This window comes from Podarcis bocagei (genome assembly GCF_964188305.1).
Source record: "Podarcis bocagei genome assembly, chromosome: 16".
Lineage (NCBI taxonomy): Eukaryota > Metazoa > Chordata > Lepidosauria > Squamata > Lacertidae > Podarcis > Podarcis bocagei.
The window spans coordinates 7,356,000-7,381,858 of NC_138142.1; the positions used below are offsets into that span (position 1 = coordinate 7,356,000).

The following is a 25,859-nucleotide window of genomic DNA, read 5'->3' on the forward strand; positions in this document are numbered from 1 at the left end:
ACAGGGGCCTACGCAGGCATTGCTGTCCTGCAGGCTCCACAGACAGTAAACTGCTAATGGCAGTCCTCTCTTGACCCTGTCCGAACACCGCTCTCTGATCGCGGAAGTGATTAACAGCTGGAAATAGCCTGGCAGGAGTTGCGACCCCATGGACTTGTGCTCTGATGTGATCCGAGAACATACATTTGCATCACAGCCGGGCCCTGAATGGCTGTTATTTCACCCTTCCGCCTTCCCTCCCCCTCCTGTGAGCTCTGTCCACTCTCTGCTCCCCCCTCCAGAGACCTGCACAGTGACAGCTGCGACGCCGCTCTGCCATCTAGTGCAACAAGGCAAAATAGAGAGGGAAAGGAAGACCAGTTGTAGAGTTATGCATGTCATGTGCCAAGATGCCAAAAAAGTTCAGGAGCAGTGGGGTGCCGGATGCAGGTTTAGCTTCCTAAGGTTTAATTTTTTAAATCACGTTCATGAAATTGTGTGAAACGCCTGCTGAAATCTCAGAAGCCAATGAGGGAATAGAATAAGGTCGGCAGTGAGTGAGGCTTTCCGCCTCGTATAGATCCTTTCCCCTCCCACTGTCTGCCAAACACAGAATCGATAACTTGCAAAATAAATGCTTTAGAGCAAGAGGAATGATGTGGATTTGCTCAATTTATACCTTGCTCTCTAATTCTGACGTTCATGTACGGGTGCTTAAGTAGCCATGATACACACACACACACACACACACACACACACACACACACACCACACGAGGCAAGGACAGCAGACTTGCAGGAGCTTCTGCAAAGTTTGTGGAAGCATAGACACGCACTCACAGAGAAAAAAAACAACTTAGGGAGGGAGTCTAATGGGGGAACCTTGCAAAACAGCCCAACAGCTTGGCTGTTTTGTTTTGAAGACAGATTTCCCCTTCCCAGCCCACAAAGAACAAAATATTTCCATGCCAGAAACGTACCTGAACAAAATCTCTCCTGGACTCTCCTGGGGTAAGGAGTTCTGCAAAGTGGACATCATAACCAAGAAAACCACACAGATAAGGACATACAAGAACATGTAAATGTCTTTCTTTACAAGGGACCCTGCCCAACTCTAGACTTTGCAGGAGTGTGGACAGGATACTATTTATTAGGGCTGTGCATGAATTCTAAATCTCAAGCCAAAACAGGGTGTTTTGGAGGAATTTGGAGTTTCTCTGAGGCTATGATCTCCCAGATCCTAGTCTGAGCACTCTAACCACTGCACCTTGCTCGCTCTTGCCTGGCTGGAGAACAAAGAGGTGGAAAGGTAAGACTTTGCATTCATTGCTCTGCCGACTTTTGCATTTAGCCCCACCCACCACTGCATGTGAGGGATGTGGGTGGCGCTGTGGGTTAAACCACAGAGCCTAGAGCTTGCCGATCAGAAGGTCAGCGGTTTGAATCCCCGCGACGGGGTGAGCTCCCATTGCTTGGTCCCTGCTCCTGCCAACCTAGCAGTTCAAAAGCACGTCCAAGTGCAAGTAGATAAATAGGTACCTCTCCAGTGGGAAGGTAAACGGTGTTTCCGTGTGCTGCTCTGGTTTGCCAGAAGTGGCTTAGTCATGCTGGCCACATGACCTGGAAGCTGTACGTTGGCTCCCTCGGCCAATAAAGCGAGATGAGCGCCGCAACCCCAGAGTCGTCTGTGACTGGACCTAACGGTCAGGGGTCCCTTTACCTTTACCAGTGCATGTGAGCCCCCAAAGGATACCCCAGAAGGGAATGTGACAGCTCAGTCGGTACAGCTTGAGACTCTTAATGTCACGTTTGTGGGTTTGAGTCTCACAAATGGGGCAAAAAGATTGCGGGGGGGGGGCTGGACTAGATGCCCCTCCAAGTCCCTTCCAGCTACACAACCCAACTCCAGCCATATGCTGTGCTTCTTTCTGCATGCACACAAAATGAGCTACTTCTCTTCTTAAATTGCCACCTGGTCTAACAATTAAATTACTGGGGATATTTAAATCTTGTCATTGATGGATAGGTTTGAAAACTGCCGGTTTTCTGTTGCCTGCCTCCCTCTTCCTCCCTCCCTCTGCTCCCCACCCCCTATTGCAGAAGGTGGGAAACCACCTACAATCAATAAATCAAATAAAGCCCTCGTCTTGCCTCCCTTTCAGGAGGAAAGTCAACCCGGTTGTTTATGACGGTTATTACATTATCTGCAGCAGTCAGGCGGGTGGCGGCAAGGGGGGGAGGGGAAAGCGAGGGGGACGTTCCAAAGGGAATTTAATGAAGTGGTTCCAAATATTGTATCAAAATAAATGAAGTGAATAATGAAAGCGCCCGTCCCAGGTCCCTTTGACGACAAATAACCATTGTGCGAGCTCTCGGAGATGGGAGAGATGGATGGGTGAATTTGAAGGCGCCACTGTGGCACATTGTAGAATGGGGAACAATAGGCAGCATTGAATGATGATGTATTTCAGACCAGTCTTTCTTCATGTCTGGGCAGAAAATGATGGAGGAGGAGGAGATGGCAGTTGGGAATGATGACCTTAGCCTTTTTTCATCACCACAGGCAATCTGGAATATGAAGCCAATAGAAAGATGAGTTAGGGGAAGCCTTCCTTGTTGGTGTCAGGGCTAGTCCACCCATGAGGCAGAGTGAAGCAGCCACCTTGGGCCCCAAAAGTGCTGCCCCCGCAGGCACCACAGCTGCCCCACTTCTATTGTCACCAGCAGAGAAGGGGGTTCTCTTTCCAAAATATGCTCCATGCTAAGCCACAGACCTCCCTGGTTTTGGTCTCTGGGCCTCCTTGAATGCTTTTGCCTGGCTAGGATCAGTCATTGAGATGTGAGCATGCTTGCTGGCATGGGCGATGGAGGTGTTCGTAGAAACGTCTGCTCTTTATTCAGCTCATAGTGGTGAGAAGGAATGGAAGTTCCCCCAGAATGTCTGCTTTATATACATTATTTACACAATGGGCCCCACGTGATTGGCTAATTCCGGGATTCACCTGTAGGCCAATCAGGTTGCGGATTCACTTCCACCTGGGGCTGGATTGGGTGGCTCCTGTGGACCAATCAGACTGCTGCGTTCTGAATCCTATTGCTTTAGGGCCAATCAGACTGCTGTATTTTGGATCCTATTCAACTCAGTACATAACAGTCTGGCTTTTTCATACAGCGGCAAGAGTCGCATTGTTGTTCCACCTGCTTTGGCCTCTGGCCCCATCTGTCATTGGCATGTGTCCCCGAGAGGTTGCCCATGAGCAAATGTGGCCCGTGGGCTGAAAAAGCATTCCCTGCCCTTGCTTTCATTCTGCCTGTTGACCAGTTGGCACCTGTCTGTCTCAGGAGACAATGTGGGACTGTGCCTATGGGGATGAAGTCAATCTGCTGGAGGTCACAGCGCAGGGGTGCCATCTTGCCCTCAGGTGTGTGTGTGTCGTCACATATTTGTATTGTGGCAGTGACCGCTGGCTCCTTTCCCTCCTCCTCTTCTACTGAATTTGGTCCAGTAACAGATATTTGAGCAGGGGTGTGATTTGCTGACAGGATCTTGCCCCTGTCAGCAATTGTACTGCAGTATTCTGCATTAACTGCAGTTTCCAGACCAAATGCTAACAAGTTCCCCACGTAGAATGCATCACAGTAACCCAGACTTTGGCACAGCTATCCCAGTCCAGGGACTGACCAAGATGTTGCTGTAGGGCAAAGTTGGAGGGCAGTAATTTGGGCCAGATTGTTTTATTTCAGGGAATGTTGATCCCTGGACTAGCCAGAAGAGGTTCTCCTCCCCTAAAAAAGAGAGAAAAACATGTTCCACCCTCGGCTGAGTTTTCTTTAGCCTAACCCTGTTCCACTTTGCTGTCAGCTCACCCCCCCCCCAATTTCCCCTCTGAAGCGATCACACTAAGAACCTTAGCAGAGCATTCCTGAAAATTCAGAAAAGGGGATTTTCCGACAAGCATTAGGAAAATTAAACTTCTCAAGAGCTGCCTCAATCTGGCAAGCTATTTTGAGCTTCCCCAAAGTACAGTGAGTGAAATTGTTGACCAGGGAGGGTTGTGGGGGGATCAGAGGAAGAAAAGTGTAATAAGCAAAAAATGAGGAATTAAGATCAGAAACCCTCGTCCCTGGGCTTCCGTGGGGCTGAGGTCTAATCGCTCCCCACTGCCCACACAGTGGTAGGTAGCACCTTCAGAGATCAATGCTCTGTGGCTGTATTAGAGAAAAGAAAGTCAAAAACCCTCTGGGTGAGCAGACTGGGAGCGAAGGCTGGGGCTTGGTCAATAACATCTCACAGCAAAGCGCCGAATCCGTGAATCTTTCAGGGCCTGTTCAGAAGGGAAGTCAACAGAACTAGGCCAAGGCAAAGTCATAAAACAACATGGTCCAAAGATGTGGGGGTGGGGAGAAGAATGGGGGAGATAGCTAGGTTGGCCATATTCTGAAGAGCAAAAACCCAGACACATTTGGGGGACACACCCCACCATCCCACATCTCTGTCGCTTGCCCCCTCACTGATGCCTTCCTCGCCCGCCTGCTCTCCGCCTCCCTCCCTCCCCTCTCTTATCTTTACTGTATTTGGCCTCCTGCTCATGAGACGCTGCATCTCCAGGTGATGGGAGTTTGAGTGGCCCTGGGAAGGCCATGCAACGCCTAGCAGCTGCCGGAAACAACATGAGGCCAAGCACGGCCCCATGAAGGCGCCCTCTTTGTCGTCCTTCCCAGGGGCGTGGTGCCATTCACCAGTGACCATGGGAGTGTGTGAAGACACACACCAGGCAGGGGCATAAGCGCAGTCACCTGGCCCTCGCCGCCACCAGGTGGGTGCTCGCATGTCGGACAGGTACAGAGGATGTTCTCTGGTACCTCCCATGCCTTGCCACTGGTGCTTCTACTGGCATGTGAAGACCTTGTTCCATCAGGCTTTGGGGAAATGACTTTTAATGGTGTTCTGTTTTGGTTGTGATTGTCTTTTTTTTTTTTTATATATAAAGTTTTATTGCTTTTTTCCAGGGTAAAAGAAAGGTATATCATCCATAGCACATCAAAAGCAGTTTTACAGAAAGGAAAAAAAGTTATAAAAGAAGAAAAAGAAAAGATTCACTTTTTCACATCCATTTTCATGATCGATCAGACTTCCCCACGTCCCCCATCCCCTGTTTTCTTCACAATAAAAATAAACAGCAAATTAATACCTTATTTCATATGTTTTTGTGTTTTCATTTAGTTATATAGTCCACAATTTATACATTTCGAAATCTTAACTTAATTTTCAACGTTTACCAAATTCAATACTGAAGCATGTTTTTCCAGAACATTTAGCAAATTCTCAACATTCATATAGCTTATAATATTTTTGTAAATAGTCCTTAAATTTTTTCCAGTCCTCTTCCACGGCGTCTTCTCCCATGTCTCGGATTCTGCCTGTCATTTCAGCTAATTCCATATAGTCCATCAGCTGCAAATGCCATTCTTCCAGCGTGGGTAACTCCTGTGCCTTCCAGTGTTTAGCTATAAGAATTCTTGCTGCTGTGGTTGCATATAAAAAGAAAGTTCTATCTTTTTTTAACACTCTCTGGCCCACAATGCCCAGGAGGAAGGCCTCTGGTTTCTTGTGAAAGGTGTATTTAAACACCTTTTTCAACTCGTTATAGATCATTTCCCAGAAGGCCTTCACCCTCGGGCATGTCCACCAGAGGTGAAAAAAGGTTCCCTCAGCTTCCTTACATTTCCAACATTTATTGTCAGACAAATGATATATCTTTGCAAGTTTGACTGGGGTCATGTACCACCTGTATACCATTTTCATAATGTTTTCCTTTAAGGCAGTACATGCCGTAAATTTCATACCGGTGGTCCATAACCTTTCCCAGTCTTCAGACATAATGTTGTACCCGATGTCTTGTGCCCATTTTATCATAGCTGATTTAACTATCTCATCTTGGGTGTTCCACTTAAGCAGCAAATTATACATTCTTGAAAGCACTTTCGTCTTAGGTTCAAGTAATTCTGTCTCTAATTTTGATTTTTCCACCTGGAAACCAATTTTTTTGTCTTTTTTAAAAATCTCTAAAATTTGGGCATAATGAAACCAATCTCGCACCTTTCCTTTCAGTTTTTCAAAACTCTGCAACCTCCAAGTGTCACCATCTCTTTCAATTATCTCACAATATTTCAACCAGCCAGTCTCCATATTACGAAATTTTACAGCCTTAGCCTCCACCGGTGATAGCCACCTCGGAGTCTTACTTTCGAATAAGTCTTTGTATTTAGTCCAGACAATGAGTAGAGCTTTCCTGACAATATGGTTTTTAAACAGTTTATGAGACTTTGCCTTGTCGTACCAGAGATATGCATGCCATCCAAAAGCATTACTATGCCCTTCCAGATCTAGGACATCAGTGTTTTCTAACAAGAACCAATCTTTCAACCAGCAGAGGGATGCAGCTTCATAGTACAGTCTTAAGTCCGGCAGGGCAAACCCCCCTCTTTCCTTTGCATCTGTTAATATTTTAAATTTTATTCGGGGCTTTTTGCCCTGCCAGACAAACTTCGCAATGTCCCTCTGCCACTTTCCAAAACATTCCACTCTGTCCACGATCTGAAGGGTTTGAAACAGAAACAACATTCTTGGCAATACATTCATCTTGACTGCAGCTATTCTGCCCGACAAGGTAAGTCTCAGTCTCGACCATATTTCTAAATCCTTTTTAATTTCCGACCAACATTTTACATAATTATCTTTAAACAGATTCAAATTTCTCCCAGTCAGGTTAACCCCCAGGTATTTCACTTTTGGAACAACATTTAATTCTGTTTCCTTCTGAAACCCATCTATTTCTGAAGGTGTCAGATTTTTAGCCAAAACCTTGGTTTTTTGTTTGTTCAGCTTAAATCCCGCCACCCGACCAAATTCAGAAATTAGTTCTAAGGCTCTTTTTGTACTAGCTTCTGGCTCCTGTAATGTCAAAACCAGGTCATCTGCAAAGGCCTTCAATTTGTATTGTTTTTCCCCGACCTGTATTCCTTCCACCCGCTGGTCCTTCCTAATCATATTCAGCAACACCTCCAGGACAGAAATAAATAACAAGGGTGATAAGGGGCACCCCTGTCGTGTCCCTTTTTCAATTTTAAACTCTTCAGTCACCACGTTGTTTACTATCAGTTTAGCTTTTTGCTCTGAATAGATTGCTTCAATACCATTTTGAAATGCCCTTCCCACTCCCATCCCTTCCAAATTTTTCTTCATAAATTTCCAAGATATGTTATCAAAGGCTTTCTCGGCATCTATAAATATCAAAACTGCCTTCGTGTTCAGATTTGTCTGTAATAACTCCAAAACATCAATGATATTCCTAGTGTTGTCAGACATATGCCTGCCAGGGAGAAAGCCTGCTTGATCTTTATGAATTACTTCATTTAAGACTTTTTTCAATCTGTTTGCCAAAATGTTAGTAAAAATTTTGTAATCCACATTTAGGAGTGAGATAGGGCGATAATTCCTGAGTTGAGTCTTTTCAGATTCTAATTTAGGAATCAAGGTGATGAATGCCTCTTTCCACGATTCGGGTGCCCCCTTTCCTTCCATAATTTGGTTACATACCTCCATTAATGGCTGAACCAAATATTCCTTCAATGTCTTGTAGTATTTGGAGGTAAGCCCATCTGGACCTGGAGATTTGCCTAATTGCATGTTCTGAATGGCACTTTCAATCTCCTGTTGTGTTATTTTGTAATTCAGGGCTGTTTGCTTGTCTTGTGTTAATTTTTGGAGGCCATAACTTCCTAGAAAATTATCTATCTCAGTCTCCACTTGGGGTCCTTGAGTAAACAATTTTCTAAAATATCTCTGGAAGCACTTTCTAATATCTTCTGGTTTCTGAATACATTCTCCCTCAACCTCTAGATTGGTAACAAAGTTCAACTTTTGTCTCTTTTTCAGCTGCCATGCCAGCAGCTTCCCACATTTATTTGCCGATTCGAATGATCTTTGTTTCATTTGTTTAATTTTCCATTCAACTTCTTGATTTATCAATTTTGCATATTGTGCTTGATGGAATTTTATTTCTCTTAAAACTTCTTTTGATTTTGGGTTTAGTCTCAACTTTTTCTCGCCATCTCTTATCTTCTCCAAGATCTTATCTTTTTTACCATTCCAGAGTTTTTTCTTGATAGAGTTTTGCTGTATCAGAAATCCTCTCATCACAGCTTTACTTGCGTCCCAGATTGTTTTCTTTTCCACCAAAGTATTCAAATTTATTTCGAAGTAATCTTTCAACGTTTTTTGGGCCTTCTTCACAATCTCCTGATCTCTAAACAAATAGTCATTCATTCTCCATCTGAAGGATCCAGCTGGTGTAAGTCTTAAATCTATTTTCAAGGCGTTGTGGTCGGAGCAAGTTTTAGGGCAGATCTCGACTTTTTTTATCTTAGGTGCCAGTCCTCTAGATGTCCAAATCTGGTCGATTCTTGTCCACGAAAGATGGGCCTCAGAGAAAAAAGTTCCCTCTTTACCTAGAGGGTTCTTTGTTCTCCAGATGTCAATCAAGTCCATATTGTCTGTAAGTTCAAAAAAGGTCTTTGGGAGTCTGCCATCTTTAGTCAAGTTCTGATTTTGGGACTTATCCATATATGTGGAGACAACTCCATTCATATCACCCATCAGGATGATATTAGTATAATCAATATAGTCCAACATTGTCTCATGTAGCTTCTTATAAAATTCCGATTTTCCATCGTTTGGTGCATAAATTCCTACAATCAAAAATTTCTCTCCTTGTGCTTGAATTTCAATCGCCAAAATTCTTCCTTGTTCATCTTTAAAGATCAATTTTGGTGCTAGGGCCTCCTTTGCATAAATCACTACTCCTCTTTTTTTTACTTTATCTGATGAGATAAATTCTTGGCCTAGTCTCTTGTTAATTAGTACTCTCCTATGGAGCCTAGTCACATGTGTTTCTTGAAGGCAAATAATATCTAATTGTTCTTTTCTCAAAATATGAAAAATCTTTTTCCTTCTTTCGGGAGAATTTGCGCCATTAATGTTCCAACTAAGAAGCTGTAGAGACATCTTGGACTAATTATTTACCTGCTGGGGTGTCTCCTTTTTCGTTTTTGTCTGGAGGTGGAACCGGATTCAATCCAGGCGGAGGAGGTGGCCAGGCACCTGCTATTCCTTTCCGAAGGTCTTCCCCGTGGTCGTTTAGGAACTTTTCTTGCTCCTCTGCTGTTCTGATTCTTACCCTCACCCCTTTCAAAGTAAAAGATAATCCTTGAGGGAATTCCCACCTGTATGGGATTGTGTTGTTTCTTAGTAAGCTTGCTAGGTCTTTATATGTAGCTCTTAAGTCCAGAAGTTGTTTTGGTATATCTCTAAAGATTTCTGCCTTTTTTCCCTGGATCACCAATGGATTTTTAAAATGCAAGCCGAGTATGGTTTCTTTTTCTTGCCTAGATCTGAAAATGATCAGGCAATCTCTTGGTTTATCCTTCTTAGCCACTCTTCCTAGTCTAAAAGCGGTGACAATTTTAAAGTCTTTTTCCTCTGCCACACCCCAGAATTTGGATAATTCTATTGTCAAAAAACCAGTCAAATCCTCCTTTTCTGATTCTGGGATGTTTCTAATTCTGAGGTTATTTTCCCTATTTTTCAGCTCTGCAAGGGACAGGTACACTTGTTGTTCAGTCACCTGTCTACTCAGTGGTCTGACTTCGCCTCTTAATTCCTCTATCCTCTTTTTATTTTCGTCTGCTTTTGTATTTGCTTCCTGTGCTAGTTTCCGATTTTCTGTTGCAGTCTTTTCAATATTATCTATGGCCTGAGAGTTTTTAGAAACTTGGTCTGTCAATTTGTTAATTGAGGCTGTTACCTGGTCAAGTTTAGCAGCTTGTTCATCAAACCTAAGTGCTTGTTCATCCGCTTTCTTGTTCAGTGCTGCCAGCTGTTCCAATATTTCTTTAGAGACAGAGTCTATCCCCCCAGCAGCCATCTCTCCAAGAGTAGGCTGTATAGCTTGTCCTTCCTGCAGACCTGTCACAATTGGGACAGATGATCTGCGTGGCTGCACAGGCAAAGTTAATTGCAAAAGTTCAGTTTGTTTTGCTTTTTTTCTTTCTGCAGCCCTTGTTTTTGCTGTGCCACTCATTCCACAGCTGTCCCAGTATCAAGGTCAAATTGTAAATCCCATGGGAAAATTAATTCCAGAAAAAGTAAACATCCAGGCAGGAAAATTCCAAGACTAGTAGCAGTTCTCAGAGACTATTAAATCCACAATCCAGCAGGGGGAGCTCCCTGAAAGTTAGGGAGAAGGATAGGAAATTTCCACCAAAAGTTCCCTTACACACAAAAGAAAAAATATTATCCAAAACGAGGGGGGGAACCCCTCTCCTTAAGTTTAAACTGCAGAGAATAAAAGTTCTTTACCAAGGTGCTTGCAACAGTTCCTTTTCCCGCTTACAAAGTAGCCCAATGTTCCTTCTAACTTTGTCTACAGTTACTGCAGACCGATGTTACTTGTATCCAGTCAGACCGAGAGCAGGGTTTCAAAAATTTGTAATCCACAAGGTAAAAGAAAGAGGAACATAAATTTGTCTCTTATAAAACTGTTATGTCCTTTCTTTAACTCTTAATCAATCAAGGTCGAATTTGCAGATAAATTCCAACTCTTTTAAGATTCCTTTCAGCGCTTCAGCTTTAAAGGGGCTTTGCTCAATACTTTAAACAGAGCCGGGAGACTGACTTCCTTTTTAGCGTCTCCCGCTTTCAGCCAAATTTCTCCAAATTTAGTTCGTAGAAAGCTTCAAATTTCCTACTCACGAGTAAGTTGTTTCAGTTCGATTGTTGAAGGAAGAAAGGTCAGCGCTGATCAGCAGCAGCCGCGCGGCTTCACTTCCGCGGAAAGAGCGATGGATCCACAGCACCGCTACCCCCTCCACGTTCAGAAACCCCTTACGGGGTCCCTTCTGCGTTTCGGAGGTCGCTCCTGGTGCCCGCCGAATCCCACGGCCACTGGCTCACTCTACCAGTGGTTTTTCTTCATGGGTCGTCGCTGTGCCGCAGCGCACGACCCTTTTCCGCGGAGCCCCTCTTCAGCAGCTGAAGAGGACCGCCATTGCTGAGCGCGCCGCCTCCGGAAGTCGTGATTGTCTATCTGTATGATATATGATATACGTTTTCCCCCCTATATTTTTAGCTGTTCTTATTTTAACTGTAATCCGCCTTGAGTCCCTGTCAGAAAAAAGTGGGACATGAATAAATATATACAGTGGTACCTTGGTTCTCAAACGCCTTAGTACTCAAGCAACTTGAAACCCAAACACTGCAAACCCGGAAGTAAGTGTTCCACTTTATGAACTTTTTTCGGAAGCCGAACATGCTCCCTTTTGAGTGCCACACTTCCGTTTTGAGTGTTACGCTGAGGTCTGTCTGTTGTTTTTGCTATTTATTTTGCGTTTTTGTTTCTGCGGCTCTTTTTGTGTGTATGTGTGACTGTGGAGCCCAGTTCAGCCACTGATTGATTGATTGATTGTGTGACTGTAGTTCATTGTTTATTGCTTTCCTTTTATGGATCAGTGGTCTCGTTAGATAGTAAAATTCATGTTAAATTGCTGTTTTAGGGGTTGTTTTTAAAAGTCTGAAAGGATTAATCCATTTTGCATTACTTTCTGTGGGGAAGCGTGCTTTGGTTTTGGAACACTTTGGTTTTGGAACGGACTTCTGGAACAGATTAAGTTTGAGAACCAAGGTACCACTGTAATGATGATGTTGATGATTTTTGAAAACATTGCTGTTTACCCAGGCATCTGACGACAGAAATATACTGTTCCTAGCAACCCTGGGATCACTGTTTGAGATTTTAAAAATAGAATATTCTTAACCGTAACTGGTTTTAGAATGTCTTGACTGTTTATGGAACGGTTTTGTTTTGTTTTGTTGTTTTTAAAATAAATTCTTTTATTATGGATGTGTTTGCAATCCTGGGTTCATTTGGGAGGAAGCATGGATATAAATTAAATATGCAAATGAGTAGTAACACTGACCCTGCAGAGTTGCAAGAGCACAACCAATTGAAAAAATGTTAATTATACAGAAGGTATTGGAGCTTGTCGTATCTACATCTGAGTTTTCACAAATTTTAAAAAACTTTGTGATTGGCCAAGGCATCCATTTGGGTCTTGGATGAGGTTCTAGCCAATGACAGGAAGTCAACTGCTTCTCCAAAGCCCCATTGTGCTGTGGGAGCAGAGAGGCTCAGTGGTAAATCTAACTGAGTGTGTAGCGAGTGTGTAGGCAGAGAGAGAGGTTCTCCATAAAGAATGACACATCCTCACCTGCTCTTTGAGTTGAATTGCAGCTGCATGAAAGAATGGAGACAAAAGAGGGCTGGTTCGACCTTGGGATGTTGATGGGCAGCAGGAAAGGAATGCCAAGTGCTAAGAGGGAAGGTATTGATTGGACGTGAATGGGATGAAGGATAACTGTCAGCTGCAAGGGGGAATTAATAGGTAAGGAGAAGAGAAGCACATGGGGAGGGTTGGAGGAAGCTGGCAAGTGGGCGGAAGACAATGAAAGAATGATGGAGGCGGTCCACGTGGGAAGAGAAAGTCACTGGGACATGGAAAGATGCCTTATTTGGTCCATCACAGGTGGCGCTGTGGGTTAAACCACAGAGCCTAGGACTTGCCAATCAGAAGGTCAGCGGTTCAAATCCCTGCAATGGGGTGAGCTCCCGTTGCTCGGTCCCTGCTCCAGCCAACCTAGCAGTTCAAAAGCATGTCAAAGTGCAAGTAGATAAATAGGTACTGCTCCAGTGGGAAGGTAAAGGGCATTTCTGTGCGCTGCTCTGGTTCGCCAGAAGCAGCTTAGTCATGCTGGCCCCATGACCAATAAAGCAAGATGAGCGCTGCAACTCCAGAGTCAGTCACGACTGGACCTAATGGTCAGGGGTCCCTTTACCTTTACCTAGCTCAGTACTGACTGGTGTCCAGGGTTTCATGATGGGGACAGTCTCAGACCTACATGGAGAGGCCCTTTAGCATTTCCATGTGCTCTAGGTCAGGAGGGCCCTTCCCCCACAAAATACCAAATCAAAATCTGATGTAGGAACATGTTGAGTCAGTCTAGCTCGGAATTGTCTGCACTGACTGACAGTGGCTCTCTGGGGTTTCAGGCAGGGGGCAGTCTCAGCTCTACCTAGAGATGCTGTTGGAGATTGGACCTGGGACCTTCTGCTTGATGCTCTGCGTTAAACCACTGAGCCTAGGGCTTGCTGATCAGAAGGTTGGGGGTTCAAATCCCTGCGATGGGGTGAGCTCCCGTTCCTTGGGCCCTGCTCCTGCCAACCTAGCAGCTTGAAAGCATGTCAAAGTGCAAGTAGATAAATAGGTACCGCTCCGGCGGGAAGGTAAACGGTGTTTCTGTGCGCTGCTCTGGTTCGCCAAAAGCGGCTTTGTTATGCTGGCCACATGACCCAGAAGCTGTACGCCGGCTCCCTCGGCCAATAAAGCGAAATGAGCGCCGCAACCCCAGAGTCGGTCACGACTGGACCTACCGCTCAGGGGTCCCTTTACCTTTATAGGAATGTAGGAAGCTGGTGATGCAGAGTTGGATCACTGTTCCATTCTCAGTATTGTCCTTACCAAGAGATGCCAGGAATTGAACACGGGACCTTTTGCATGTGAGGCATGCAAGCCTTGGCCCTTCCACAAGTGGGGGTGGATCTGTCTTGCAGGGGGTGCAAGGCATGACCCTGTCCACCATGACCACTTATCCTTTCTCAGGCTGCTTTAAGAAGCCTGTGTTGTGTGGAATTTGGCTGGGATGGAAGCAACCAAACAGGCATTAGCAGGGGCCTAGGAAGCACTGGTGCCTCTTCCCTGTCCATTAATATTCCACACCTGAGACAGTCCACTGGTTTCCCCAGCACACAACACTATGAACCAAAACCTGCTTAGATGAAAGGGTTCTTTGTCAATGGGGTTCCTAGCTCCCATCACCGCAAAGGCAAATGTGTAGGTGAGGCCAGACACAGCCTACCTTAGATGTTCCAGGCCACTTAAACAGCACTGCATTGACGGCCATTGCATAAACGTCATCCAGCAGTTTAAAAATGCGTTAATTGTGTCTTTGTACAATAACCAAGGGGCAAAATGCCCACGCTGAGCCAAAACAACTTTTCCTGCTTTGCGTTTGTGTCGTGCATATGAAAAGAGAAAAGAGATCCCCTCCTGGTTTCGGCACTTGCTGTAAAGGCCTTCACATCATTTCCACGCTGTTCTGACTTGCCATTTCCCCAGTGTCTGTCTTGCCCTTTGTTTGCAGACATTGCTGCTTAATCCTGTTGCCTGCACTGACTGCATGGGGTGGGATTGTGGACTAGATGGGCCCCTGGGTCAATATCAGCAGGTCTCTTCTCATGCTGGGATGTGTCTTGAATCATGCCTTTGGCTTCCCTCTACAGAGGACAGAAGTGTGTGTGTGTGTGTGTGTGTGTGTGTGTGTAGAAATGAGCCCACTGTACAAAGGTAACATTTATATTCATTACCCCACCCACTTTTGCCTCTGGCCTTGCCCAACCACTGGCATGTGGCCCTTGAAAGGTTGCCCAACGGGAATGTGGCCCTTAGGCTAAAAAAGATTCCCCTCCATTAGAGGCAGTGTGAATGTCCTAGTTGTTGAGTTTGACCATTCACTTTTTAATAGAAAGCTGCCATATACCAGGCTAGACCATCTGGTCTGCCTAGCATAGTGAGACAATGACTTCCCATCACAAGATCTTTCTGACTCGTGATTCCAGGGATTGAAGCTGGGACCTTGTGCACAGGATCAGTTGAAGACACGTTGCTGCCTGAAATTAAGGACAAAATGGCACCCAACCTGCACTTCATGCAAAGGAGCCATCTGGACTGGCAAACGAACTTTCTGCCATCAGTGGAAACAGCACAGCAACTTTCTGAGAGCAGCATACCAGCTTAGGGTGTGCAGGGGAGGCCATGTGACACATGCACGGTGCTCTGTCCTGCAATACTTTGCCTTTGTTGCCTGCCCCCCAGAATCTGCTGCCCGAAGCAGCTACCTGACTCTGCCTAATGGTTGAGCCGGCCAAAGTCATAGAGCAATGCAGTCCTCACTGGATGACAATGCACATCTGTACCAACATCATGTGATCCACGGGGAGGGATGGGGGAGAAATTTGGTTCAGCTCACATTCAAAGGTGTGTGTGTGCGCAAACTGAAATGCAGCAGCCCTTCAAAATGTGCACTTCTCTGAAGTTTGCAATACACTTCTCCAGTCAAATAATGCACACAATTACATGTATATTTGGCAAAGTGTGCTTAAGAAGGCATATTTTGGCGAAGATAACATTAAAAAAAATTATATTAGGGGAATATTCTTGGGAAACTGTATATATTGGGAGACATTTGCACTAAATTGCTGATGAATTTTCATGAGGATTAAGAAAAAATCGCAAACCAGTGTGGAAATGAACTGAATTTAAGATTGGAATAATGGGAATCCGAGACAAACTGAAGCTGATAGATTCACCCGTTGATGGACGCTAGGAGATGACCGCCCACTAGTACTTAAAATGCTGATCCATCCTTTTCTTAAAAACTAAATAATGTCTAGTCAGAACATTTCAGAGCCTGAAGTGGGCAAATTCACATGGCGATCCCCACCCTGGTTTAAAAACAACTGATTAATTAGCTGCAAAAAAGTTTTGCTTTTTAAAGAAATGATGCGCAATTCTGCCACCTGCCATTGCATCTCATCTTTGCCCAATGGTAGGACCGGAATAAGTCAAGCAATTTTGTCAAGCAGTTTATTCTACAGCTGGTTTGTCAGTTTGTTCTCTCTCCTCCACGCCCAAAGATGATTGTATCTGAAGTCCACCTGGTAGCTTAAACCCATTGCTTGGATGCTCACGCGCTGCTTTGCTTCATCTGTGTTCCATCCATTATCTAAACGAAGTGTGAAAGTCTCTTCTGCAGCTACTTACCACAGCACTGTGAGCATGCAGAGTTCATTCATCTTCATAGTCAGCTAGCTGGGAAAAATAACTCCTGTTCTTAAATTGCATCTTTTGGCTGCCCCGATGTTCGTTTTCTGGATCAATGCAGATTATTATTAACTGGCAATTATTTTTGCATTTGGTAGAGAGAAATAATCTCTACAAGGAAGAGGCAGATCACTGGCAGAGGAAGGTGCACCCAGACGGTATTATATAAATTCTCTAGGGCTGCATTTCTAAAGCATTAAAAATTAACTCCACCTCATTCTGACTTCATTTAGACATGCATATTCATTATTTGATGACTGTAACGTCAGGTGACAACTTTCGCAAAGGTATATGAGACAAAAATTTCTGAACTTAGAAGCTTCCTAATCAAGTAGAGGGCTAGGTTGTAACTTTCCTTCCTGAAATAATAATAATAATAATAATAATAATAATAATAATAATAATAATAATAATAATAAATATTTTTTATTATTTGTACCCCACCCATCTGGCTGGGTTGCCACAGCCACTTTGGGTGGCTTCCAACAAATGTAAAAATATAATAAAACATCAAACATTAAAAACTTCCCTATAACAGGGCTGCCTTCAGATGTCTTCTAAAAGTTGTATAGTTATTTATCTCCTTGACTCTGATGGGAAGGTGTTCCACAGGGCGGGCGCGACTACTGAAAAGGCCCTCTGCGTGAAAAGGCCCACTTCTTGTAGCTAGGGAACCGCCAGAAGGCCCTCAGAGATAGACCTCAGTGTCCAAGCTGAACAATGGGGGTGGAGATGCTCCTTCAGTTATACAGAGCTGAGGCTGTTTAGGGCTTTAAAGGTCAGCACCAACACTTTGAATTGTGCTCGGAAACGTACTGGGAACCAATGTAGTTCTTTTAGTAGAACTGGTGTTACGTGGTCCCAGTGGCTGCTCCCAGTCACCAATCTAGCTGCCGTATTCTGGATTAGGTGTAGTTTCCAAGTCACCTTCAAAGGTAGCCCCATGTAGAGTGCATTGCAGTGTTCAAACTAGTCTGGCAAGAGAGTGCGCAGGCAGGTAGGGTCTCAGCTGGCGTGGTGGAGCTGGCAGAGTGCAATGGAGCTGTCTCAGGTGGAGCTGGTAGACAGCCGCCCTGCACATAGAATTAACCTGTGCCTCCATGGACAGCAGTGAGTCCAAAATGACTCCCAGGCTGCGCAACTCATCCTTCAGGAGCACAGTTACCTAGTTCAGGAGCAGGGAGTCCCGCACACCTGCACCTCAGTGATGTCAAGAAAAGCCACTTCCGAGCTGGGGAGGAGGTGGGGTTGCGGGCTTCACGCCCACCCCCACGTGCACGGGGGTTGGACACAACCCCTGCAAGATCTAGGGAATCCTAGGCTGCGTCATCTGCGTCATGGCCTGCCCTATTTGAGGCCGGCACGGCCGAGGCTCGTCCTCTTTCACTGCTTCAGCTGACTCGGTTTCCCATCCCCCCTCCCTTTAGGCAGGCTTCTTGGAGATTGCTATGGACTTCAGTTGGTCGCCGTTAAGGGGCCTGGTAGGAATTTTTTCCAATTGGCCAATTGGCTCCAGCCATTTGGTTTTTCACCTACCTCGTAGCAACTCGTCACAACTTCTCAGTATTGGCGGTTAGGCATTGGTAAGGGTAGGGTTAAGTAGATGAGAGGGGGGGAGGGAGCGCCATCGCCTCCCCCCACAGTCTAGGGGAGTCCGGTAAAGGACTCCGGGGGGCGTAGCCCTGTCCGAAGCCTATGGAGGTGTGGGCCTAAGGCATGCCCCCGAGCAGTGACCCCGGGGGAGCTCCTAGTTGACGTGCATCAGCAGGACTCCCCCTCCTGGTGGTTAACCCTTTCCGGTCTTCATGCAATCGGGCTGAAGCCGGATAGTCGATACGACCAATGCCTAAGCCAATACTGCTCATTCCTGTAATCAATAAAGTTGTAGCCTATTTCGCCCATTAACCTAATTTATGGTGTCCTGTGTCTTTATTTCTACTGGGGGAGGCGGGAACTCGCCACGCAATTGGGCACTTTTAAGTCCCAGAGTCAGGACTTCAAAGCATCATTGCAAAGAACCCTTCACTGTACTTTAAAACGCCCAACAGCCGCATCCCTACAGCTGGCTCTTTATTCCATCGTCACAGATGTTTCCTTACCTGTTCTTTTTTCACTTTTTATGTGCTCTTTCGCACAACATGAAAGCCAGTCCTGGAAATCTAGGGGGATGTTGCAGAAGTTTAGCACTCACCTCCATGTTAATTGCTTCCAAAAAAACAATCCTTTTGCAACCCTGATGACTTGTGGGCATTTTGTGTTGATGGAATCTGGAGCAATATACCAACATTCAGTTCCCACCATTTAAAATTTAGCACAGCATGGCGGTATATTGATGAAAAAGCCACAGTTTCAAAACACAACAAGATACTGCAATGTAAAAGGAATGTTAGAAAAATCGGGACAGAAGGGCTGACATTATAACAAGTAAAACTCTCGCAATAAACCCCATGTCTGAATGCAGCCTGCTTGAACCACATCTGATGCCACATATGGGGAAAAAGGTCTTATGGGGTAAATTAGAAGCCCTGGCAGGTCAGGTTCGTACTACAGGCCAGATGAGATTGCATGATATAAAATACCTGTTTTTGCATTGGAGTTTGCAGATTAGTATTGGTTTCCTGCGCAACCTCCCCACAAAATGGAATCTTGTTTGCTATTTTTTTCCAAAAAATTTATTTTCCCATGTAAGTTGCCTTCCATCAGAATATTTCCCAAACATCTTTTTTTAAGAACCACTGAGCACAGGTAACAGTTGCTGCTTGGGACCTTTACTCAAAGTGCTCCTCAGGGTTCCATTGAAACCAAATCATCCACCATTTTAATTGTTCACAAATGGTTGTAGGTCTTTTGTTTTGTCCCAGTTTGCCAAATTAAAGGCAGAAAGGTGAGTGGAAAACAAAAAGAAAGCAAGAAAGCAAAAGGGTTTCTAGTGTACTGTTATGCATTTTCATGTAGCCGTTCCATATAGTTCCTTAGTTCTTTACATCCCCCCAGGTCCATGTCCTGACAAACCCACTTGATATCATCCTCACTGCTGGTCAAGATAGAGTTGACGGTAGGGCACCCGCCATCTGAGGAGATGGTGGTGAAAGTGGTGAACTTGACTCGCTTCCGCTTGGAGGTTGGCGAGGCGGTCTGTTCGCTCTTCTGCTCCTTCCCTTCGGGGGTGGCAGTGGGGTCCGAGGACCGGAAGACTTGGCCGTTGAGATTCTTCTGGGTGTTGGCATCCAGGAGGTACTTGCTCTCCTCCAAGTCTATGCCTTGGTCAATGGCCGTGATGCACTCCTCTTGCTGGGTGGAAAAATTGAGGTGGTTCTCCAGCAGTTCTGTCCTATTGCTTAGTCCTACCCAGTCATGAGAGTGGCTCAGGCCTTCTTGCTCTTCAAAGGGAGCCTGCTTGTGCCTATACTTCAAAGCAAAGGTGATGCAGTTGATAAGGAAGACTAGAATGGCCAAGCAAAAGACACCTAGCAAAGCATACATCCCAATCTCTAAGTCACTTAGGCCCCTGGGTGTCTCCACAAGGTCGCTCTCTTCCAGATCTCCATTGCTCATTGGCAAGTCCACCTGTGCTGGCAAGCTGGTGAAGTCTATTGGGATGTTTTGCATATGGCTGTCATCATCTAGAAGGCTCTCGCGGTCCTCCTTTTTACTAAGAATTGACTTTTGTGTGCTGGCCCCCCGGGTTTCTTCCTGGCCCATCGACGAGCTGTAATAAGGCCCATCTTGTCGAGACCTCTCCTGAAGGGTTGTCTTCTGACGCCTGTCGCTGGTGTGGTTTTCCAAGTGCACGCCGGCCCCAACCGGCTTGCTGTCACTGGTGTTGGGGTTGGCATCATTTTGACCAAACTTGACCTTGATGTTCCCAGTCCCGACAGCCATGACGCTCTTCCGTTTAGATTTCTGGCATGATTCGCTGATCACCATCTCCACTTTCACCAACAGCCCCTGGCCTTCTGACTCAGCAACAACCAGGGGCCATTTGAATTTGGGGCTCTGGAGAACGGAGACCACCTTCTCATCTACAGACGTGGCCACCAGAGAGAAGTCCTTGACATCATATAGGTCCAAGGGCATGACTGCCCCATCACTGAACTGGATCCAGCAACTTATAGCGGCTTCCTGTAAGGAAAATGATGACAACATCATCATTGTGAGTAACCCATCAGAGTTAAAAACCACAGGGGTTGCTATGATACAAGGAGACAACATAAGAGGTGTTTCAAGTTATGCATGGTGGGAATAGAGAAAAGTTTTTCTTCCTATCTCATAACACTAGGACTCGGGGACCTCCAATGAAGCGGAATGTTGGAAGATTCAGGACAGGCAAGAGAAAGTACTTCTCCACCCAACACTTAGTTAAACCATGGAACTTAATCCAACAAAAGGTAGCTACTGCAGAAGCTATTGTGAAGGAACCAGAAAGCTTTCCTGAGGTCATACATCAAGACAACATATATTTGTAGAAAGACCATTTGAAATGAAATTCAAACAGAAATAGATTTCCATCTAGGACTTAGTACAGGAAGGTGCCTTATGCCAGGTGTTTCTATCTAGTTCAGTATTGTCCACTCCAACTGGCAGAATCTCTTAAGGGTCTCAGAAAGAAGTAGAACCATGTTTTTAGCTGGAGATGCCAGGGATTGAAGCTGGGTCCTTCTGCATGTAAAGCAGGGTCTCAACCACTGACGTCACTTGAGCATCAGGGTGACACCATCTGATTGCTAAGTATGTATGGTTTCAGAAAACTGACCTGGCGGGCCCAAACTGGCACAACCGGCAAGCCAAAATTGACCTGCAGGCCAGAAGTTCTCCACAAATGCCACACATGGTCATCACAAAGCTCACACTGAGCAAACTGAACCTTTTTTTCCTTTTTTGGTTCACGGTGGAGAAATATAGAGCAGACCCCTTTCCCTATTGCTGAGCGTCCCCTCCCCCCCAAGGTGCTTCAGTAGCAGATCAAAGAAGCAATCTCTCCAGCCTGGAGACGCAGCTATGGAGGAAATTTAATTCCACACCGAGCCATTCGTTTTTATTTCAATTCTATGAGAAACAAGGGCTACGTTTTAAATAGTCATAGGTAATAAGATTTGTTTTCCACAGAAGTGGTAAGAGACTTGTATCCCCCCTGAGGTCTCTGGCGCATGCTTTGAAACACTAATAAATTGCATGTCAAACAGCATCACAGGTGATTGGATCATTTACTACTGCTCTGTATTCAAACTGGGAGGGGGCGCGCACAAGTAATTACTTATTATATTTATGATTTCTAAAAACCACTTTATATAAAAGATAAAGTCTCCTTGCAAAGCACACAGGGCATGATGGAATGCAGGCCTTGGACCTAGTGGTAGCCAGGAAGAAAAGCATCAGAGTCCTGAGGCTCCCAGGATTGAAAGTGGGTTTCTAAAAGCTCTTGGCCCAAGTTCAGGGTTCTTGTTTTATCTATCTTTATTTCACTTATTTACCACCTTTTTTCTTCACATGGTTCTTCTCCCCATTTGAATCAGGAACAGTTCATTCAGGACTGTGAGCCCAATTTTCTGGAACTCCCTCCTGGCTGAGATGAGACAAGCCCCTCTCCCTGCTGAACTTTGGGCACTTGCAAGCTGTTAAGTTGTGGGCGACATATTAGACGACACAGCGATTCTTCAAACAGCTCTTTTTATTCACAGGCCAGAACAGAACTGAAATGAAGGGTTCAACCAGCCTGCTTATATAGAGCTCCACTAGAACGCAACAGTAACCATTTTCTGTAACTATCCAATCACTGAAAGTCACCTTTGATCCCTTATTTGCATATGTGGACCTGAACTATCTACAGTATCCCCCTGCTGGCCCAGGGTGAGTACTTCAGTACATAACACAAGTTGTATTATGTCTGTTTACTGAACTTAAGTTTATTTTGTTTGTTTGTTTGCTTTAAGCTCCATATTATCTTGATTGATGAGCTGTTTTATTGTCTGGGCCATGCCCAAGACAATTTGCTGCCTGAGGCAAAGGACAAAATGGCGCACGTATGCACCCATTCCATATACAGGAGCAAATCTTGCCACAGGGCATGGCACGGGCAGATCAGCAGGGTGCTTATAAAGCTGGAAGGCAAGGTACATGACACACAGCTCTCTCCTCCAATAGAAGGGGATGGTTAGGGAACTGAGGAGTAGGAGTTGAACAGCACCACTGCCTCCCAGCAGATTCTGCCTGAGGCAGTCACCTCACTCAGCCCAATGGCAGGACTGGTCCTGCTGTGTATACAACTTTGTGACCATCTATGGAGAAAACCAATCTCTCAGTGGACCAGATTGGGATGGACCAGAGCTCAGGGGCAAAGCATCCCCTGGGCATGCAGAAAGTCCCAGGTCAGCATCTCCAGTTAGGCTTTCTGCCTGAAACCATGAAGGGCTGAAACCCTGAGCTAGATGGGCCAAAGGTCAGATTCAGTATAAGGCAGCTTCCTAGATAATAAATAGATAAACCTTGACAAGTTCCTGACAATGCTGACACTGTGTGGAGGCTCTTACTGTATGCTCAACATCCCTCCCGCTTTCCCCTCACCAACTGCTTTGCAAACCCAATATTGACCTTGGACACAGCAGAAGGATCATTTACAAGCTCCCTGAGCTGTTTTCTAGTTTTTGGTCAGCCACCTGGTTTTATTTCTTACCCTGACCCCCACTGCACTGAAAGGATGGATTCGGATATGACTCAATTTCCTCAGGAAGTGAAATGCACAGCTGGCTGGGGGCTTAGTGCCACCCAAGCCTGCTCCTTTTGAGCTGATTTCAAGGTAGCGATTTTAGCTCTGCTGGTCAGCAAAGGATGAACTGCTTGTCCTGGCTTTCTAGCCGTGTGTCGCTTGATTGCTGAACGCTACAAAGAGAAAGAGAGAGAATGTGCATTGGGGAAGGGGGAGAACTTCATTCTGAGTGCTCTACCAAGGCCTAAGCCTTAGCCTACCTCTTCCCAACCCCACCAAAACCATCTGAAAGAGAGATGAATGAGCATCATATTCCCAGTATTCAACGTCTAATTTGCCAACAGCTAAATGATATCGAGCGTCAGAACAACATGGCCACAATAAGGAAATTTTGCCCATGGTACGACCATTTTCCATACTCCCACTTTGATTCTCTGGCACCCTATCTGTATAACCTAGCAACTCCAAAATATAGACGTGCTTTTGGGGCCACTAGGTGGCGCATCGGAAGATGGCTGACAATAACATCTCTCCGACCCACACGAGGTAATTTGGAGGCTATGATAGCCTCCCTAACCCCCCCCCCCCGGATTGTGGGGGGGACGGCCCTTGCCTGCTGTGCCCTATACCACCCCTGAATTTGTGGGGGTGGGGGCACTAGGCACAAAGCCTTCCTGTGGGATTTCCGGCTCTCCTGGACACCGTCCCTGATTCGCGCCGCTAGTTGCAATGATCTTTAAAAGAAACAATTTGGACGAGATTAATTGCACATGCTTCAAGGAAAAAGGGGAGTAAAGACTGCTGACAGAAGAGATCTCTGATAACAAGACAAGAATAAAATATGAGAAGATACGTCAAGATACGGTATGACAAATGGGGGAGGGGGGAGAAAACCTGCCTTCCTTTTTTTATGTGATTTAACAAGAATCCCCTCCCCTAATGAGTCAGAAACTAAGGACTTAAGCTGTGGATTTAAGGCTGTGTGGAGATAAACTTTTGATCCAAAGCAATGTTTCAAGATGAAGCTGGAAAGCTAAGAGTTTTGGAATGATGCAGTTAAAAATGCCGTCGCCATTTTGGGAGGCATTGTTGGAGCTCTTGGGTCTGGGAGGAGAAAGAGAGAAATAGAGTTGTTTACATATCGTGGATCAACTCCTCGGTGGGACTTAAGAGCGACAAATGCCAAAATTTATGATGGAAAGAGTGATGTTATCTACGAAGGAGATATATGGAAACCATCTGGACTTAGTGGAGGAACGGGAAATCCACATAGGATTATTATACTTGCTATCGGCTTAAGGAGACCAACAGAAGAGATCGTAAAGGAAAAAGAGAAATTATATGAATAAGATATGATGTGGAAACACCAAGATAAGACTGGATAGAATTATGAACTTTGTTTGGACTGATTGGGACTGATTTGGACATTAACACAGTAATAAGAAGATGATCTGAATCCCCCTTTGGATCTTGAAGTATGGGTTCCCCCAACAAAATTTAAAAATTTGGCTTTGTAATTTGGAATTTATATGATGTGATTTAATTTGATGTGATTGGCCAGTTAATAAAAATTATTTAAAAAACAAAAACAAAATATAGACGTGCTTTTATCCTAGCAAGATTGAATGTATTGCCCTCGGCTGTACTTGAGGGACAATTCCAACAGATTCCATACGAAAAACGCTTATGCCCATGCGGAGATGGCAGCACCGAATCAGTGGTGCATGCCCTCCTCTCAAGCACTCTACAAAGACTTGAGGAACGAGATTACCACCCCTCTTTTATTGTCTGTTCCAGGTCGCCCAACCACTGCCACAGTGTCTTTTCTCCTGGCAGATCAAGAGAAGCAGATGACTGCAATGGTTGCAAGGTTTCTAGCTGGGGCGATCAGAATAAGGTCCACTATTTGACTGCTGATTCAGGACCCTGAACTCTGTTTTATATAATCAACTTTTAATTTTGTTCTCTGCATATCACAATGTTTTTTGTTGCTATGGCCAACGGCTGACGCAAATAAAGTTTCATTCTTCATTCTTCTACCCAGTATTTGCTTTGATAAAAGGGTTTCAGGGGGTGGAACACAACTTGAGGGTCAGCAACTGGCAGTTCTTGGGCCGAATGAATGCACACAAAGCCAATCTCATACACAAAAGAAGTCTGTAAATAGGAATGGGAGAACCTCTCAACTTTGTTTGTCCCCAGTCTCCTGTTTTTCCATGCATCAGCTCAGTTGTGCACACTGCTGCCTCACTTTGAGTTTATTATTTTTTAAGTCCTCATGAAAATTCACCAGCATTTTAGTGTGATTTTCTCCTAATGTACAATTTGTGTGCAATTTTGTCCAACATACACCCCCCCCCGAAAAAATATAACTACTTTTTATGTTACTTTTGCTAATGATGGAGGCAGCTGCCCCTGCTCACCCTGCCTGCCAACCTCACCTACCGGGAGCCCAATTTGAATAAAATATGGGGGGCAGGTAATCCCCACCCTGCATAATTGATCAGTCCCCTTTACACCTCAACTACGTCCTTGCTTCCCCCCCCCAGCTTGCCCCAAGCCCTACCCCCATTTTAAAGGGGAGCAGGTGCTTCACAGCGTGGTCTTGGTGAAATGGATTATAGTTCTATCTAAGTTATAAGCTTTTATTTATTAATGTGCATATTTGCCCATTGTATGCAAATCTGCATTCTCCTTTGTCTTTTTTGTTGGTGGACTACAACTCCCATCATGCCTAGCTAGCAGGATCAGCAGCCAGAGAAGATGGAAGTTATAGCCCAACAACATCTGCGGCCCCAAGGTTGAGAAAGTCGGCTCTGAATGGTTCCTCCAGCCTCCATGCGTTCCAAATGTTCTTCAGATGAAAACAAGGATATTTTTCACTCCCCTGCAACTGACCCTCCTCGATTTCACATTTTGCATGGTCTCCCTCACAGAGCATTTCCTATAAAAAGAAGAGCAAGTACCGCCACCACTGTCAGGGACCGTGCTGAGGAGGGCTGCACTGAGGAGGAATGGTGGGAGCCACCTGCTCCTGCTCCTGAATCTTCCCAGGAGCAGGAGGACAGCATAGATTTGGAACAGTGGTTTGCAGAGGGGCACAGTTCAGAAGGCAGAAGCTG

At 45.2% G+C, this 25,859-nt stretch overlaps 1 protein-coding gene and 1 long non-coding RNA gene across 3 annotated transcripts in view; one reads left to right on the forward strand and one right to left on the reverse strand.

Annotated features, from left to right (window-relative positions):
* Window positions 1-1,220: 1,220 nt before the first annotated feature.
* On the forward strand, window positions 1,221-24,545 carry LOC308576120. The gene is made up of 3 exons (XR_014003106.1): window positions 1,221-1,287; window positions 21,713-21,881; window positions 24,535-24,545. It is a non-coding gene; the product is annotated as an uncharacterized lncRNA (long non-coding RNA).
* LOC308575781 (transmembrane protein 132D-like) overlaps window positions 18,880-25,859 on the reverse strand; it is a 465,450-nt gene continuing 458,470 nt past the window's right edge. For both annotated transcript variants that reach the window (XM_081174743.1, XM_081174742.1), the window contains one exon: window positions 18,880-20,156. In XM_081174743.1, coding sequence (XP_081030869.1) covers window positions 18,972-20,156 — 1,185 coding nt within the window. In that variant the 3' untranslated portion in view covers window positions 18,880-18,971. The remainder of the gene's footprint in view (window positions 20,157-25,859) is intronic.